Source organism: Petromyzon marinus, chromosome 48, assembly GCF_048934315.1.
Source record: "Petromyzon marinus isolate PM22_M1 ecotype Great Lakes invasive population chromosome 48, UKy_Petmar_22M1.pri1.0, whole genome shotgun sequence".
Lineage (NCBI taxonomy): Eukaryota > Metazoa > Chordata > Hyperoartia > Petromyzontiformes > Petromyzontidae > Petromyzon > Petromyzon marinus.
The window spans coordinates 8823469-8837880 of NC_133714.1; the positions used below are offsets into that span (position 1 = coordinate 8823469).

The window sequence follows — 14412 nt, forward strand, 5'->3', positions numbered from 1 at the left end:
CATCCTCACCTTTCCGGGCCCGTCGTAGACGCACACGGTGGAGTTGTCGGCGCAGCCGCCGTAGCCGCTGGCACAGGGGTCCACGGGAACGCAGACGCGGCCGTCGCCCCGGAACCCCGGCAGGCAGTGGCATGTGTGGCGGCCGGGACCGGTGAAACTGCAGCGAGCGTAGGGGTCGCACGGCGGGGCCCCCTCCATGCAGGGGTTCACGACTGTGGGGGGGTGCAGGGGATGCGGGAGGGGAGGGGGGGTTGCGGGGGGGTACGAGGGGGGGTAAGGGGGCGCTGGGTGAGGGAGGCCGTGTGGTGGAGGTGGGTGAGGGAGGCCGTGTGGTGGAGGTGGGTGAGGGAGGTCACGTGGTGGAGGTGGGTGACGGAGGTCACGTGGTGGAGGTGGGTGAGGAAGGTCACATGGTGCAGGTGGGTGAGGGAGGTCACGTGGTGGAGATGGGTGACGGAGGTCACGTGGTGGAGGTGGGTGAGGAAGGTCACATGGTGCAGGTGGGTGAGGGAGGTCACGTGGTGGAGGTGGGTGATGGAGGTCACGTGGTGGAGGTGGGTGAGGGAAGTCAGAGTGGTGGAGGTGGGTGAGGGAGGTCACGTGGTGGAGGTGGGTCATGGGGGGTCACGTGGTGGAGGTGGGTGACGGAGGTCACGTGGTGGAGGTGTGTGATGGAGGTCGCTTGGTGGAGGTGGGTGATGGAGGTCACGTGGTGGAGGTGGGTGAGGGAGGCCGTGTGGTGCAGGTGGGTGAGGAAGGTCACGTGGTGCAGGTGGGTGATGGAGGTCACGTGGTGGAGGTGGGTGATGGAGGTCACGTGGTAGAGGTGGGTGACGGAGGTCACGTGGTGGAGGTGGGTGAGGGAGGTCACGTGGTGAAGGTGGGTGACGGAGGTCACGTGGTGGAGATGGGTGACGGAGGTCACGTGGTGGAGGTGGGTGAGGGAGGTCACGTGGTGGAGGTGGGTGAGGAAGGTCACGTGGTGCAGGTGGGTGAGGGAGGTCAGGTGGTGGAGGTGGGTGACGGAGGTCACGTGGTGGAGGTGGGTGAGGAAGGTCACATGGTGCAGGTGGGTGAGGGAGGTCACGTGGTGGAGATGGGTGACGGAGGTCACGTGGTGGAGGTGGGTGAGGAAGGTCACATGGTGCAGGTGGGTGAGGGAGGTCACGTGGTGGAGGTGGGTGATGGAGGTCACGTGGTGGAGGTGGGTGAGGGAAGTCAGAGTGGTGGAGGTGGGTGAGGGAGGTCACGTGGTGGAGGTGGGTCATGGGGGGTCACGTGGTGGAGGTGGGTGACGGAGGTCACGTGGTGGAGGTGTGTGATGGAGGTCGCTTGGTGGAGGTGGGTGATGGAGGTCACGTGGTGGAGGTGGGTGAGGGAGGCCGTGTGGTGCAGGTGGGTGAGGAAGGTCACGTGGTGCAGGTGGGTGATGGAGGTCACGTGGTGGAGGTGGGTGATGGAGGTCACGTGGTAGAGGTGGGTGACGGAGGTCACGTGGTGGAGGTGGGTGAGGGAGGTCACGTGGTGAAGGTGGGTGACGGAGGTCACGTGGTGGAGATGGGTGACGGAGGTCACGTGGTGGAGGTGGGTGAGGGAGGTCACGTGGTGGAGGTGGGTGAGGAAGGTCACGTGGTGCAGGTGGGTGAGGGAGGTCAGGTGGTGGAGGTGGGTGACGGAGGTCACGTGGTGGAGGTGGGTGAGGGAGGTCACGTGGTGGAGGTGGGTGACGGAGGTCACGTGGTGGAGATGGGTGATGGAGGTCACGTGGTCGAGGTGGGTGAGGGAGGTCACGTGGTGGAGGCCACGTGGTGGAGGTGGGTGAGGGAGGTCACGTGGTGGAGGTGGGTGAGGGAGTTCACGTGGTGGAGGTGGGTGATGGAGGTCACGTGTTGGAGGTGGGTGAGAGAGGTCACGTGGTGGAGGTGGGTGACGGAGGTCACGTGGTGGAGATGGGTGACGGAGGTCACGTGGTGGAGGTGGGTGAGGGAGGTCACGTGGTGGAGGTGGGTGAGGGAGGCCGTGTGGTGCAGGTGGGTGAGGAAGGTCACGTGGTGCAGGTGGGTGAGGGAGGTCACGTGGTGGAGGTGGGTGACGGAGGTCACGTGGTGGAGGTGGGTGAGGGAGGTCACGTGGTGGAGGTGGGTGAGGAAGGTCACGTGGTGCAGGTGGGTGAGGGAGGTCAGGTGGTGGAGGTGGGTGACGGAGGTCACGTGGTGGAGGTGGGTGAGGGAGGTCACGTGGTGGAGGTGGGTGACGGAGGTCACGTGGTGGAGATGGGTGATGGAGGTCACGTGGTCGAGGTGGGTGAGGGAGGTCACGTGGTGGAGGCCACGTGGTGGAGGTGGGTGAGGGAGGTCACGTGGTGGAGGTGGGTGAGGGAGTTCACGTGGTGGAGGTGGGTGATGGAGGTCACGTGTTGGAGGTGGGTGAGAGAGGTCACGTGGTGGAGGTGGGTGACGGAGGTCACGTGGTGGAGATGGGTGACGGAGGTCACGTGGTGGAGGTGGGTGAGGGAGGTCACGTGGTGGAGGTGGGTGAGGGAGGCCGTGTGGTGCAGGTGGGTGAGGAAGGTCACGTGGTGCAGGTGGGTGAGGGAGGTCACGTGGTGGAGGTGGGTGACGGAGGTCACGTGGTGGAGGTGGGTGACGGAGGTCACGTGGTAGAGGTGTGTGATGGAGGTCGCTTGGTGGAGGTGGGTGATGGAGGTCCCGTGGTGGAGGTGGGTGAGGGAGGCCGTGTGGTGCAGGTGGGTGATGGAGGTCACGTGGTGCAGGTGGGTGATGGAGGTCACGTGGTGGAGGTGGGTGATGGAGGTCACGTGGTAGAGGTGGGTGACGGAGGTCACGTGGTGGAGGTGGGTGAGGGAGGTCACGTGGTGAAGGTGGGTGACGGAGGTCACGTGGTGGAGATGGGTGACGGAGGTCACGTGGTGGAGGTGGGTGAGGGAGGTCACGTGGTGGAGGTGGGTGAGGAAGGTCACGTGGTGCAGGTGGGTGAGGGAGGTCAGGTGGTGGAGGTGGGTGACGGAGGTCACGTGGTGGAGGTGGGTGAGGGAGGTCACGTGGTGGAGGTGGGTGACGGAGGTCACGTGGTGGAGATGGGTGACGGAGGTCACGTGGTCGAGGTGGGTGAGGGAGGTCACGTGGTGGAGGCCACGTGGTGGAGGTGGGTGAGGGAGGTCACGTGGTGGAGGTGGGTGAGGGAGTTCACGTGGTGGAGGTGGGTGATGGAGGTCACGTGTTGGAGGTGGGTGAGAGAGGTCACGTGGTGGAGGTGGGTGACGGAGGTCACGTGGTGGAGATGGGTGATGGAGGTCACGTGGTGGAGGTGGGTGAGGGAGGTCACGTGGTGGAGGTGGGTGAGGGAGGCCGTGTGGTGCAGGTGGGTGAGGAAGGTCACGTGGTGCAGGTGGGTGAGGGAGGTCACGTGGTGGAGGTGGGTGACGGAGGTCACGTGGTGGAGGTGGGTGACGGAGGTCACGTGGTAGAGGTGGGTGACAGAGGTCACTTGGTGGAGGTGGGTGAGGGAGGTCACGTGGTGCAGGTGGGTGAGCGAGGCCACGTTGTGGAGGTGGGTGACGGAGGTCACGTGGTGGAGATGGGTGACGGAGGTCACGTGGTCGAGGTGGGTGAGGGAGGTCACGTGGTGGAGGCCACGTGGTGGAGGTGGGTGAGGGAGGTCACGTGGTGGAGGTGGGTGAGGGAGTTCACGTGGTGGAGGTGGGTGATGGAGGTCACGTGTTGGAGGTGGGTGAGGGAGGTCACGTGGTGGAGGTGGGTGACGGAGGTCACGTGGTGGAGATGGGTGACGGAGGTCACGTGGTGGAGGTGGGTGAGGGAGGTCACGTGGTGGAGGTGGGTGAGGGAGGCCGTGTGGTGCAGGTGGGTGAGGAAGGTCACGTGGTGCAGGTGGGTGAGGGAGGTCACGTGGTGGAGGTGGGTGATGGAGGTCACGTGTTGGAGGTGGGTGAGGGAGGTCACGTGGTGGAGGTGGGTGACGGAGGTCACGTGGTGGAGGTGGGTGAGGGAGGTCACGTGGTGCAGGTGGGTGAGCGAGGCCACGTTGTGGAGGTGGGTGAGCGAGGCCGTGTGGTGCAGGTGGGTGAGCGAGGTCACGTGGTGCAGGTGGTTGAGCGAGGCCGCGTGCCGGTGCTCACTCTGGCACGTGGTGCCGTTTCCCCGGTATCCCTGCTGGCAGCTGCACTCGAGTTTCCCGCTCGGCGCCCGCACGCACCGGGCCAGCTTGTGGCATCCCAGAACGCGGCACTCGGGAATCGCTGGCCCGGCCACAACGACAGAGAGGGACACGGTCACGGACTCGGGCGGAGTGGCGCGAGAGAGAAGTTTCAAGTCAAGAGTCGGAACGTTCGTTTTCACGCTGCAGGAGGAATCCGATGAGCTGTGAAGCTCTTTCTCACAGATGTCCAGGCGGGGTGCACGGGGTGAGAACCCTAACAACAAAACGAACGATGCAAAAAGCCACGACAGTCGTTCCACGGTACAAGAAAGCCAGACAAGTCAGCCAAAATACCGACAAACACAACAACGAAACCATCCCCCGTGCTACGAGGCAAAGCCCACTGAGCTCCTCAGCGTCTCGCTCGCACGGCCCACGCGGGCCACCACAGTCACGGAAGCGAATCAAAACAACAAAGCAACGACGTTGGTGTGGGCAGTAGCAGTCGCGTTCGCGAAGGGCACCGCCTTAGTCCTGTGTAGGAACCTCCTGGTCATTACTACTACACCACCAGCAGCCCACAGGGGATTATTGTGTCCGTCCGTCCGTCGTGCATCCAAATGTGGGATGGGTGGGGCTGGGTGGAGAGGGGCTGGGTGGGGAGGGGCTGGGTGGGGAGGGGCTGGGTGGGGAGGGGAGGAGAGGGTGGGGAGGGTGGGGAGGGGCTGGGTGGGGAGGGTGGGGAGGGGAGGGTGGGGTGGGGCTGGGTGGGGGGTGGGAGGGGTGGGGCTGGGTGGGGGGTGGGAGGAATGGTGCTGGGTGGGGAGGGGCTGGTCACCCCGTGGTGCCCTTATAAAACTCAACGTTTAACCTACTCACGCCGGCTTGTGCCCGCCCTCACAGTCGGGCACATTGTGCGGAATACACCACGTGGTGCCGCCGTTGTTGTTGACCCTGGCCACTGACCGAGCAACCCAACGTCCCTACCGGCTCCCTCCGCAGGAGAATGTGTTGGAAACATCGCTTTACCATCAAATGACATTGGGTACAGCGCAGCCCGCGATAGCACGCGGTATGCGTGACGCAGGCCCGGACAAAGACCGAAGCCCCGTGGGCAGCGTCTCGAAGCATCCAGCAGCATCCCAACGCGCCCTGCGCCACGAACGCTCGTTCCGACTCCCCGCCACGTCCATCATCGCGTTCTATATCCAATTCGCGTTGTGAAGGCAGCGCGCGGTGGCGTGAGAGGCGAACGCCCACGGCGTGTGCGTTGAACTTCTTTCGCACCGTACGTGGCCAACGGGCTGCCTCAGCAGCAGGAATCGAAGCTTTCCCACCTGATGACGGACGCTTGTGCTGCGCCCGAAACGTCGTGCTTTATTTTATTTTTCTACCCACGGTGGCTTCACTGAAAGAATCAAAGAGTGTGGGATTCCTGCGGCCACGAAAGCTTCCAAAGCAATATGCGACTGTGCTCGTCGGAGGTGCGGGAGAGAGGAAGCTACAACGGAGACGAAGCCAAGAGAAATTGGGGGAAATAACCAACACGCGGCACCTCCGATCAAACACACTTGGCTAACGTACGGTGCGAAAGAAGTTCAACGTACGGCGGAGGACGGCAAGAAGGTCGGAAGTGATTTTGGATCGGGGAACGTATCCATCATTACCACCATCATCATCATTACCACCATCATTACCACCATCATCATCATTACCACCATCATCAATATCGCCATCGTCAACACCACCACCATCGCCATCATCATTGCCATCATCATTATCGCCGTCATCACCATCATCATTATCATCACCATCATTACCACCACCACCATCATCATTTTCGCCATCATCATCATCATCGCCATCATCATCATCATAACCACCATCATCACTACTACCATCATCAACATAACCACCACCATCGTCAACATCACCGCCATCATCGCTATCGTTATCACCATCATCGCCATCGTCATCACCATCATCATTATGAGCATTATCACAATCATCATCTTCGCCATCACCACCATCATCATCGCCACCATCACAGTGACTGCTGAGGACAGTGAATGCAGCTTGGGCAGGAGGCGCCACGGCTGAAGCCGTCTTTGACTGACGGAGGTCCCAGATGCACGGCGGAGTGGCGGCCACACAGAGACAGAGAAAGACAGAGAGAGACAGACAGAGAGACAGAGAGAGACAGAGGGAGACACAGAAAGAGAGAGACAGAGAGACAGACAGAGAGACAGAGAGAGACACAGAGAGAGAGACAGAGAGGCAGACAGAGAGACAGACAGAGAGACAGAGAGAGAGACAGAGAGAGAGAGACAGACAGACACAGAGACAGAGAAAGACAGAGAGAGACAGACAGAGAGACAGAGAGACAGACAGAGAGACAGAGAGAAAGGCAGAGAGAGAGAGAAAGACAGAGAGACAGAGAGAGACACAGAGAGAGAGACAGAGAGACAGACAGAGAGACAGAGAGAGACAGAGAGAGAGACAGACAGACACACAGAGACAGAGAAAGACAGAGACAGACAGAGAGACAGAGAGACAGACAGAAAGACAGAGAGAAAGAGATAGAGACAGAGAGAGAGAGACAGACAGACAGAGAGGCAGACAGACAGAGAGAGTCAGACAGCGAGAGAGAGAAAGACAGAGACAGAGAAAGACAGAGAGACAAAGAGAAAGACAGAGAGACAGAAAGAGAGAGATACAGAGAGAGAGACAGAGAGAGAGAGGCAGACAGAGAGGCAGACAGACAGAGAGAGAGAAAGACAGAGAGACAGACAGGGATACAGAGATAGAGAGACAGACAGAGATACAGAGATAGAGAGACAGACAGAGAGATAGAGAGACAGACAGAGAGAAAGACAGAGAGACAGACAGACAGAGAGAAAGACAGAGAGACAGACAGAGAGAGAGAGACAGAGAGGCAGACAGACAGAGAGAATCAGACAGCGAGAGAGAGGCAGACAGAGAGACAGACACACACACACAGAGCTAGACACACACACACACAGAAAGACAGAGAGAGACAGAGATACACAGAGAGAGAAAGAGACAGAGACAAACAACGAGAGAGAGGCAGACAAAGAGAGAGAGAGAGACATACACAGACAGAGATACAGAGAGAGATGGTGGAGGGGGGGATGGTGGGGGGGTGGTGGTGGGTGGAGGGGGTAGTGGTGGTGGGTGGGGGGTAGTGGTGGTGGGTGGGGGGGGGTAGTGGTGGTGGGTGGGTGGGGGGGTAGTGGTGGTGGGTGGGTGGTTGGGGGGGTAGTGGTGGTGGGTGGGTGGGGGGTAGTGGTGGTGGGTGGGTGGGGGTAGTGGTGGTGGGTGGGTGGGGGTAGTGGTGGTGGGTGGGTGGGGGGTAGTGGTGGTGGGTGGGTGGGGGGGTAGTGGTGGTGGGTGGGTGGGGGGGTAGTGGTGGTGGGTGGATGGGGGTAGTGGTGGTGGGTGGGTGGGGGTAGTGTTGGTGGGTGGGTGGGGGGTAGTGGTGGTGGGTGGGTGGGGGTAGTGGTGGTGGGTGGGTGGGGGGTAGTGGTGGTGGGTGGGTGGGGGGGTAGTGGTGGTGGGTGGGTGGGGGGGTAGTGGTGGTGGGTGGGTGGGGGGGTAGTGGTGGTGGGTGGGTGGTTGGGGGGGTGTAGTGGTGGGTGGGTGGGGGTGTAGTGATGGGTGGGTGGTTGGGTAGTGGTGGGTGGGTGGTTGGGTAGTGGTGGGTGGGTGGTTGTGGGGGGCTCACGTTGGTCACAGGCCTGCCCGTCGTAGCCGGAGGCGCAGGAGCAGGCGCCCGTCCCGTTCACCCCACGGTCGCAGTCCCCGTAGACACAGACGCACGCTGCTCAAGTCACACACACAGACAAAGGTCCCCCGTGTAGCCTTCAACGGACTGCGGGGGCAAGTGCTGTCTGCGAGTAGCAGCGCCACCTACGAAGGCCGGCACGGTCCACAGGGGGGTGGGGGGCGGGGGGAGGTGCCCAGCAGCACGTCCGGCCGCCTTTGTCTCCCCGGTGGCCACGATGACGTCTGGGACCTTGCCGGTGAATATTGGGTCGGCAGCGTGCGAACCGCGACCACACCACGGTCCAACGTTGGCCAAACGTTGCCCCCACGTTGGCCAAACGGTGGCTAAACGTTGGCCAAACGTTGGCCTAGACGTTGGCCCGACGTTGGCCAAACGTTGATCCGAGGTTGGCCAAACGTTGGTCCGACGTTGACCCAACGTTGGCCAAACGTTGGTCCGACGTTGACCCAACGTTGGCATATTCACTGGACAGATCCAGACGTCATCATGGCCAAAGCCATAGATGATGACTCTCGTCGTTCTTGGCCTGCTTGTGGTCGGCCAAGGAAATCCTCACGGAGTCTCGCGACTCTGTTGCCAGGAGGGTCCTGCCGAGTGTTCGCAGTAGGGGGACGAATGGGGGCAGAGGGGGGGTGATGACGGCTGCCCTGTCGATCCCAACGAAGTCATTTTTCTTCTCGAAATGTGCCCGGTTTTTGGACACGTGTGTTGGCACGCAGGCGGCTGGCCCATGTCGCAGACGGCGTCGACCTTTCACGTGCTCGGCGAGGCAGAAGGTGCGCGCGGTCGTGTTGGTCTTCTTCTACGTACACGTGTAGTAGCTACACAAGTAATAGTAGCTACACATGTAGTAGTAGCTACACAAGTAGTAGTAGCGACACATGTAGTAGTAGCGACACATGTAGTAGTAGCTACACAAGTAGTAGTAGCGACACATGTAGTAGCTACACATGTAGTAGTAACTACACAAGTAGTAGCTACACATGCAGTAGCTACACAAGTAGTAGTAACTACACATGTAGTAGCTACACGTGTAGTAGTAACTACACATGTAGTAGCTACACGTGTAGTAGTAACTACACATGTAGTAGCTACACGTGTAGTAGTAACTACACATGTAGTAGCTACACGTGTAGTAGTAACTACACATGTAGTAGCTACACATGTAGTAGCTACACGTGTAGTTGTAACTACACATGTAGTAGCTACACGTGTAGTAGTAACTACACATGCAGTAGCTACACATGTAGTAGCTACACATGTAGTAGCTACACGTGTAGTAGTAACTACACATGTAGTAGCTACACGTGTAGTAGTAGCTACACATGTAGTAGCTACACATGTAGTAGCTACACATGTAGTAGTAACTACACATGTAGTAGCTACACATGTAGTAGCTACACATGTAGTAACTACACATGTAGTAGTAGCTACACATGTAGTAGCTACACATGTAGTAGTAACTACACATGTAGTAGCTACACGTGTAGTAGTAGCTCCACAAGAAGTAGCTACACATGTTGTAGTAACTACATATGTAGTAGTAACTACACATGTAGTAGTAACTACACATGTAGTAGTAACTACACATGTTGTAGTAACTACACATGTAGTAGTAACTACACATGTTGTAGCTACACCACTGCAAACTTGGTATACTTATGTTATTAAAAATACAACAACATATTTTTTTACATGTTATGTGTCGGCTTGGCTCTAATTGTCCACGCTAAACTTACGTTGGCTGTAATTGGCCAAGGTCCCCTTACGTTGTGACAAGTTTCGGGGCCACTTCCTGTAGTCGTGGAGTTCTTCCATCACTAATACGGTACATTTAATAAAAGCGTGCTTTAAAAAAAAAGTTTTTTTTTTAATATTACTTATTTCAGAAGCGACCTGGCCATCACAAATGATACCCGCTCAACGAAGTGGCGGATTCTCGTCATCATCATCGTCATCATCATCATCACCACCACGTGGACATTCACGTGGTGGTGATGATGGCCCTCCAACGGGTGACGTTGGAGGGCCCCGAGTAAAATCCACGCGACCACGGGGAGAGAAAAATAGACAGGGACACGCAAACTCCAAATATACAGCAGCAGCAGCAGGCGTCAGGGTCGAGATCGAACCCAATACCTCCTGCAGGAGGTATTGGGTTCGATAGTTAACATCCGGGCACCGTAGCGCCTCTTATTTCATGCCGAGTTGATCTAGGGGAGTGCGCGTCTGAGCTCACTCTGATTGCAGTTTGGTGAGAAGGCGTGGGGATCCTCGCAGTCCTCGCAGGCCGTGCCGGTGAATCCGTGCTGCCATCATCACCACCGTCGTCAACATCACCACCATCGTCAACATCACCATCATCGTCAACATCACCACCGTCGTCAACATCACCACCGTCGTCAACATCACCACCGTCAACATCACCGTCGTCAACATCACCACCGTCAACATCACCGTCGTTAATATCACCACCACCATCGTCAACATCACCACCGTTGTCAACATCACCACTGTCAACATCACCACCGTCGTCAACATCACCACCGTCAACATCACCGTCGTCAACATCCCCACCGTCTTCAACATCACCACCATCGTCAACATCACCATCATCGTCAACATCACCACCGTCAACATCACCACCGTTGTCAACATCACCACTGTCAACATCACCACCGTCGTCAACATCACCACCGTCAACATCACCGTCGTCAACATCCCCACCGTCTTCAACATCACCACCATCGTCAACATCACCACCGTCAACATCATCACCATCGTCAACATCACCACCATCGTCAACATCCCCACCGTCGTCAACATCACCACTATCGTCAACATCACCATCGTCGTCAACATCACCACCATCGTCAACATCACCATCGTCAACATCACCACCATCGTCAACATCACCATCGTCAACATCACCACCGTCGTCAACATCACCACCGTCGTCCACATCACCATCGTCGTCCACATCACCACCATCGTCAACATCACCATCGTCAACATCACCACCGTCGTCAACATCACCACCGTCGTCCACATCACCATCGTCGTCCACATCACCACCATCATCCTCATTGACATCATCGTTACCTTGATCATTAACATCATTATCATCAAAATTATCAATAATAATATCACCAACAACATCATCATCATTTTTCTTAGTTTTTTCGGTAAAGTCACGTTGAAGAGAAACAACAAAATAACAAAATATATATAAAACAATAAAAAATTCTCACGACGTTTCGACCATAACTCAAACGGTCATCATCAGGTGTGTCGGTTTGCATAAATTTATTTTGTTATTTTGTTGTTTCTCTTCAACGTGACTTTACCGAAAAAACTAAGAATATGAATTACTGCAGTCACGAAAGCTTTAAATCAAAAATCATCATCATTATCACCATCATTAACATCGCCAGCATCAACATCATTGCGTCATTTAACTTGCTTAACAATTACCAACATCATCATTAATTACTATCAGTGCTATTATCGTAATCATCATCACCACTACATCTCCAACATCACCATTAACATCACTACAACCATCATTACCAAACACTCACCTGACACTGACACTCACCTGACACTCACCTGACACTGACACTCACCTGACACCGACACTCACCTGACACTGACACTCACCTGACACCGACACTCACCTGACACTCACCTGACACTGACACTCACCTGACACTCACCTGACACACTCACCTGACACTGACACTCACCTGACACTCACCTGACACTGACACTCACCTGACACTCACCTGACACTCACCTGACACCTGACACTGACACTCACCTGATACTGACACTGACACTCACCTGACACACTCACCTGACACACTCACCTGACACACTCACCTGACACTGACACTCACCTGACACTCACCTGACACTCACCTGACACACTCACCTGACACTGACACTCACCTGACACCTGACACACTCACCTGACACACTCACCTGACACTCACAGGTGCCGTTGTTCTGTATTCCGTCGAAGCATTGGCCGTGTCGTGAGCACGGCGTCCCCGCTCCGCCTGGGCACTCTGTGTGCACACAAAGACAAAGGTCCCCCGTGTAGCCTCAACAGACTGTTGGGGCAAGCGCTGTGAGCGCGTACCACCTGTGAAGGCTACCGGCACGGCACACGTGGGTGGTGGTGGGAGTGGTGTCGGTGTGGCCGGAACCACGCCCGGACGCATTTTGCCTCCCGAGCGGCGATGTTTGCTGCACGCCCGCATCAGCTCGTACTCATTTGAGGCCGAGTCGACCTAGGGGAGGCCCAGGACCCGGTCAGATAATCGTCACCGCCGGTGTTGGTGATCGTGAGCCGACATGGGTTGGAGCACGGCGAGCTAACTGCTGCGCCACCGCTCCTCTACAGAGACGCACGCCGTGGGTGGAGACGCACGGTGTGGGTAGAGACACACGGTGTGGGTAGAGACACACGGCGTGGGTGGAGACGCACGGTGTGGGTGGAGACGCACGGTGTGGGTAGAGACACACGGTGTGGGTGGAAACACACAGTGTGGGTGGAGACGCACGCGTGGGTGGAGACACACAGTGTGGAGACAGACAGTGAGGGTAGAGACACACGCGTGGGTAGAGACACACGGTGTGGGTGGAGACGCACGGTGTGGGTGGAGACGCACGGTGTGGGTAGAGACGCACGGTGTGGGTAGAGACGCACGGTGTGGGTAGAGACACACGGTGTGGGTGGAGACACACAGTGTGGGTGGAGACGCACGCGTGGGTGGAGACACACAGTGTGGAGACAGACAGTGTGGGTAGAGACACACGGTGTGGGTGGAGACACACAGTGTGGGTAGAGACACAGTGTAGGTGGAGACGCTTGGTGTGGGTGAACACGCACGGTGTGGGTGGAGACACAGTGTGGGTAGAGACACACGGCGTGGGTGGAGACACTGTGGGTGGTGACACTGTGGGTGGAGACACTGTGGGTAGAGACACAGTGTGGGTGGAGACACAGTGTGGGATAGAGACACAGTGTGGGTGGAGACACAGTGTGGGTAGAGATACTGTGGGTGGAGACACTGTGGGTGGAGACACTGTGGGTAGAGACACAGTGTGTGGGTAGAGACACAGTGTGGGTAGAGACACAGTGTGGGTAGAGACACAGTGTGGGTGGAGACACAGTGTGGGTAGAGACACTGTGGATGGAGACACTGTGGGTGGAGACACTGTGGGTGGTGACACTGTGGGTGGAGACCTGTGGGTAGAGACACGGTGTGTGGGTAGAGACACAGTGTGTGGGTAGAGACACACGCGCGGGTAGAGACAGTGTGGGTAGAGACACAGTGTGGGTAGAGACACAGTGTGGGTAGAGACACAGTGTGGGTGGAGACACTGTGGGTGGAGACACTGTGGGTGGAGACACGGTGTGTGGGTAGAGACACACGCGCGGGTAGCGAGCCACGTGACTGCGATGACAGCGATAACGATGGCGAATATGGCCAATGATGATTGTGTCTCGCCTCGTCACGATGATGATGATGATGATGATGGTGGTGATGATGGTGGTGGTAGTGATGATGGTGGTGATGATGGTGGTGATGATGGTGATGATGGTGGTGGTGATGATGGTGATGGTGGTGATGGTGGTGATGATGGTGATGATGATGGTGATAATGGTGGTGGTGATGATGGTGGTGATGATGGTGATGATGGTGGTGATGATGGTGATGGTGGTGATGGTGGTGATGATGGTGATAATGGTGGTGGTGATGATGGTGATGGTGATAGTGGTGGTGATGGTGGTGATGGTGTTGGTGATGGTGGTGATGGTGGTGATGGTGTTGGTAGTGGTGGTAGTGTTGGTGATGGTGGTGATGGTGGTGGTGATTGTGGTGATGGTGTTGGTGATGGTGGTGATGGTGGTGATGATGGTGGTGATGGTGGTGGTGATGGTGGTGATGGTGGTGGTGATGGTGGTGATAGTGGTGATGATGGTGGTGGTGGTGATGGTGGTGATAGTGGTGGTGTTGGTGGTGATGGTGATGATGATGGTGGTGATGATGGTTGTGATAGTGGTGATGGTGTTGGTGATGGTGGTGATGGTGGTGATGATGGTGGTGATGGTGGTGGTGATGGTGGTGTTGGTGGTGATGGTGATAATGATGGTGATAGTGGTGATGATGGTGATGGTGATGATGGTGGTGGTGGTGTTGGTGGTGATGGTGATGATGATGGTGATGGTGGTGATGATGGTGATGGTGGTGATGTCTGCCCTGGTCCCCTACCCAGACAGTCGGGTCCCCAGAAGCCAGGGCAGCAGTTCTGCTCCATCAGCGTCTTCCTGCACGTCTGGCGACAGCCGGGCAGTGGCGTGCGGAACGGCTTGATTTGGTAGCTGCGCGCACAAACATCACCATCATTCACAACAA

General features: G+C 57.1%; 1 protein-coding gene across 1 annotated transcript in view; it reads right to left on the reverse strand.

The window, feature by feature from the left end:
- LOC116952738 (stabilin-2-like) overlaps positions 1-14412 on the reverse strand; it is a 132289-nt gene that overhangs the window by 110096 nt on the left and 7781 nt on the right. Inside the window, exons 3-8 of the mRNA XM_076074418.1 lie at positions 14269-14378; positions 11969-12054; positions 10224-10293; positions 7922-8017; positions 4157-4276; positions 10-212 (exon numbers count right to left, since the gene is read on the reverse strand). Coding sequence (XP_075930533.1) covers positions 10-212; positions 4157-4276; positions 7922-8017; positions 10224-10293; positions 11969-12054; positions 14269-14378 — 685 coding nt within the window. The remainder of the gene's footprint in view (positions 1-9; positions 213-4156; positions 4277-7921; positions 8018-10223; positions 10294-11968; positions 12055-14268; positions 14379-14412) is intronic.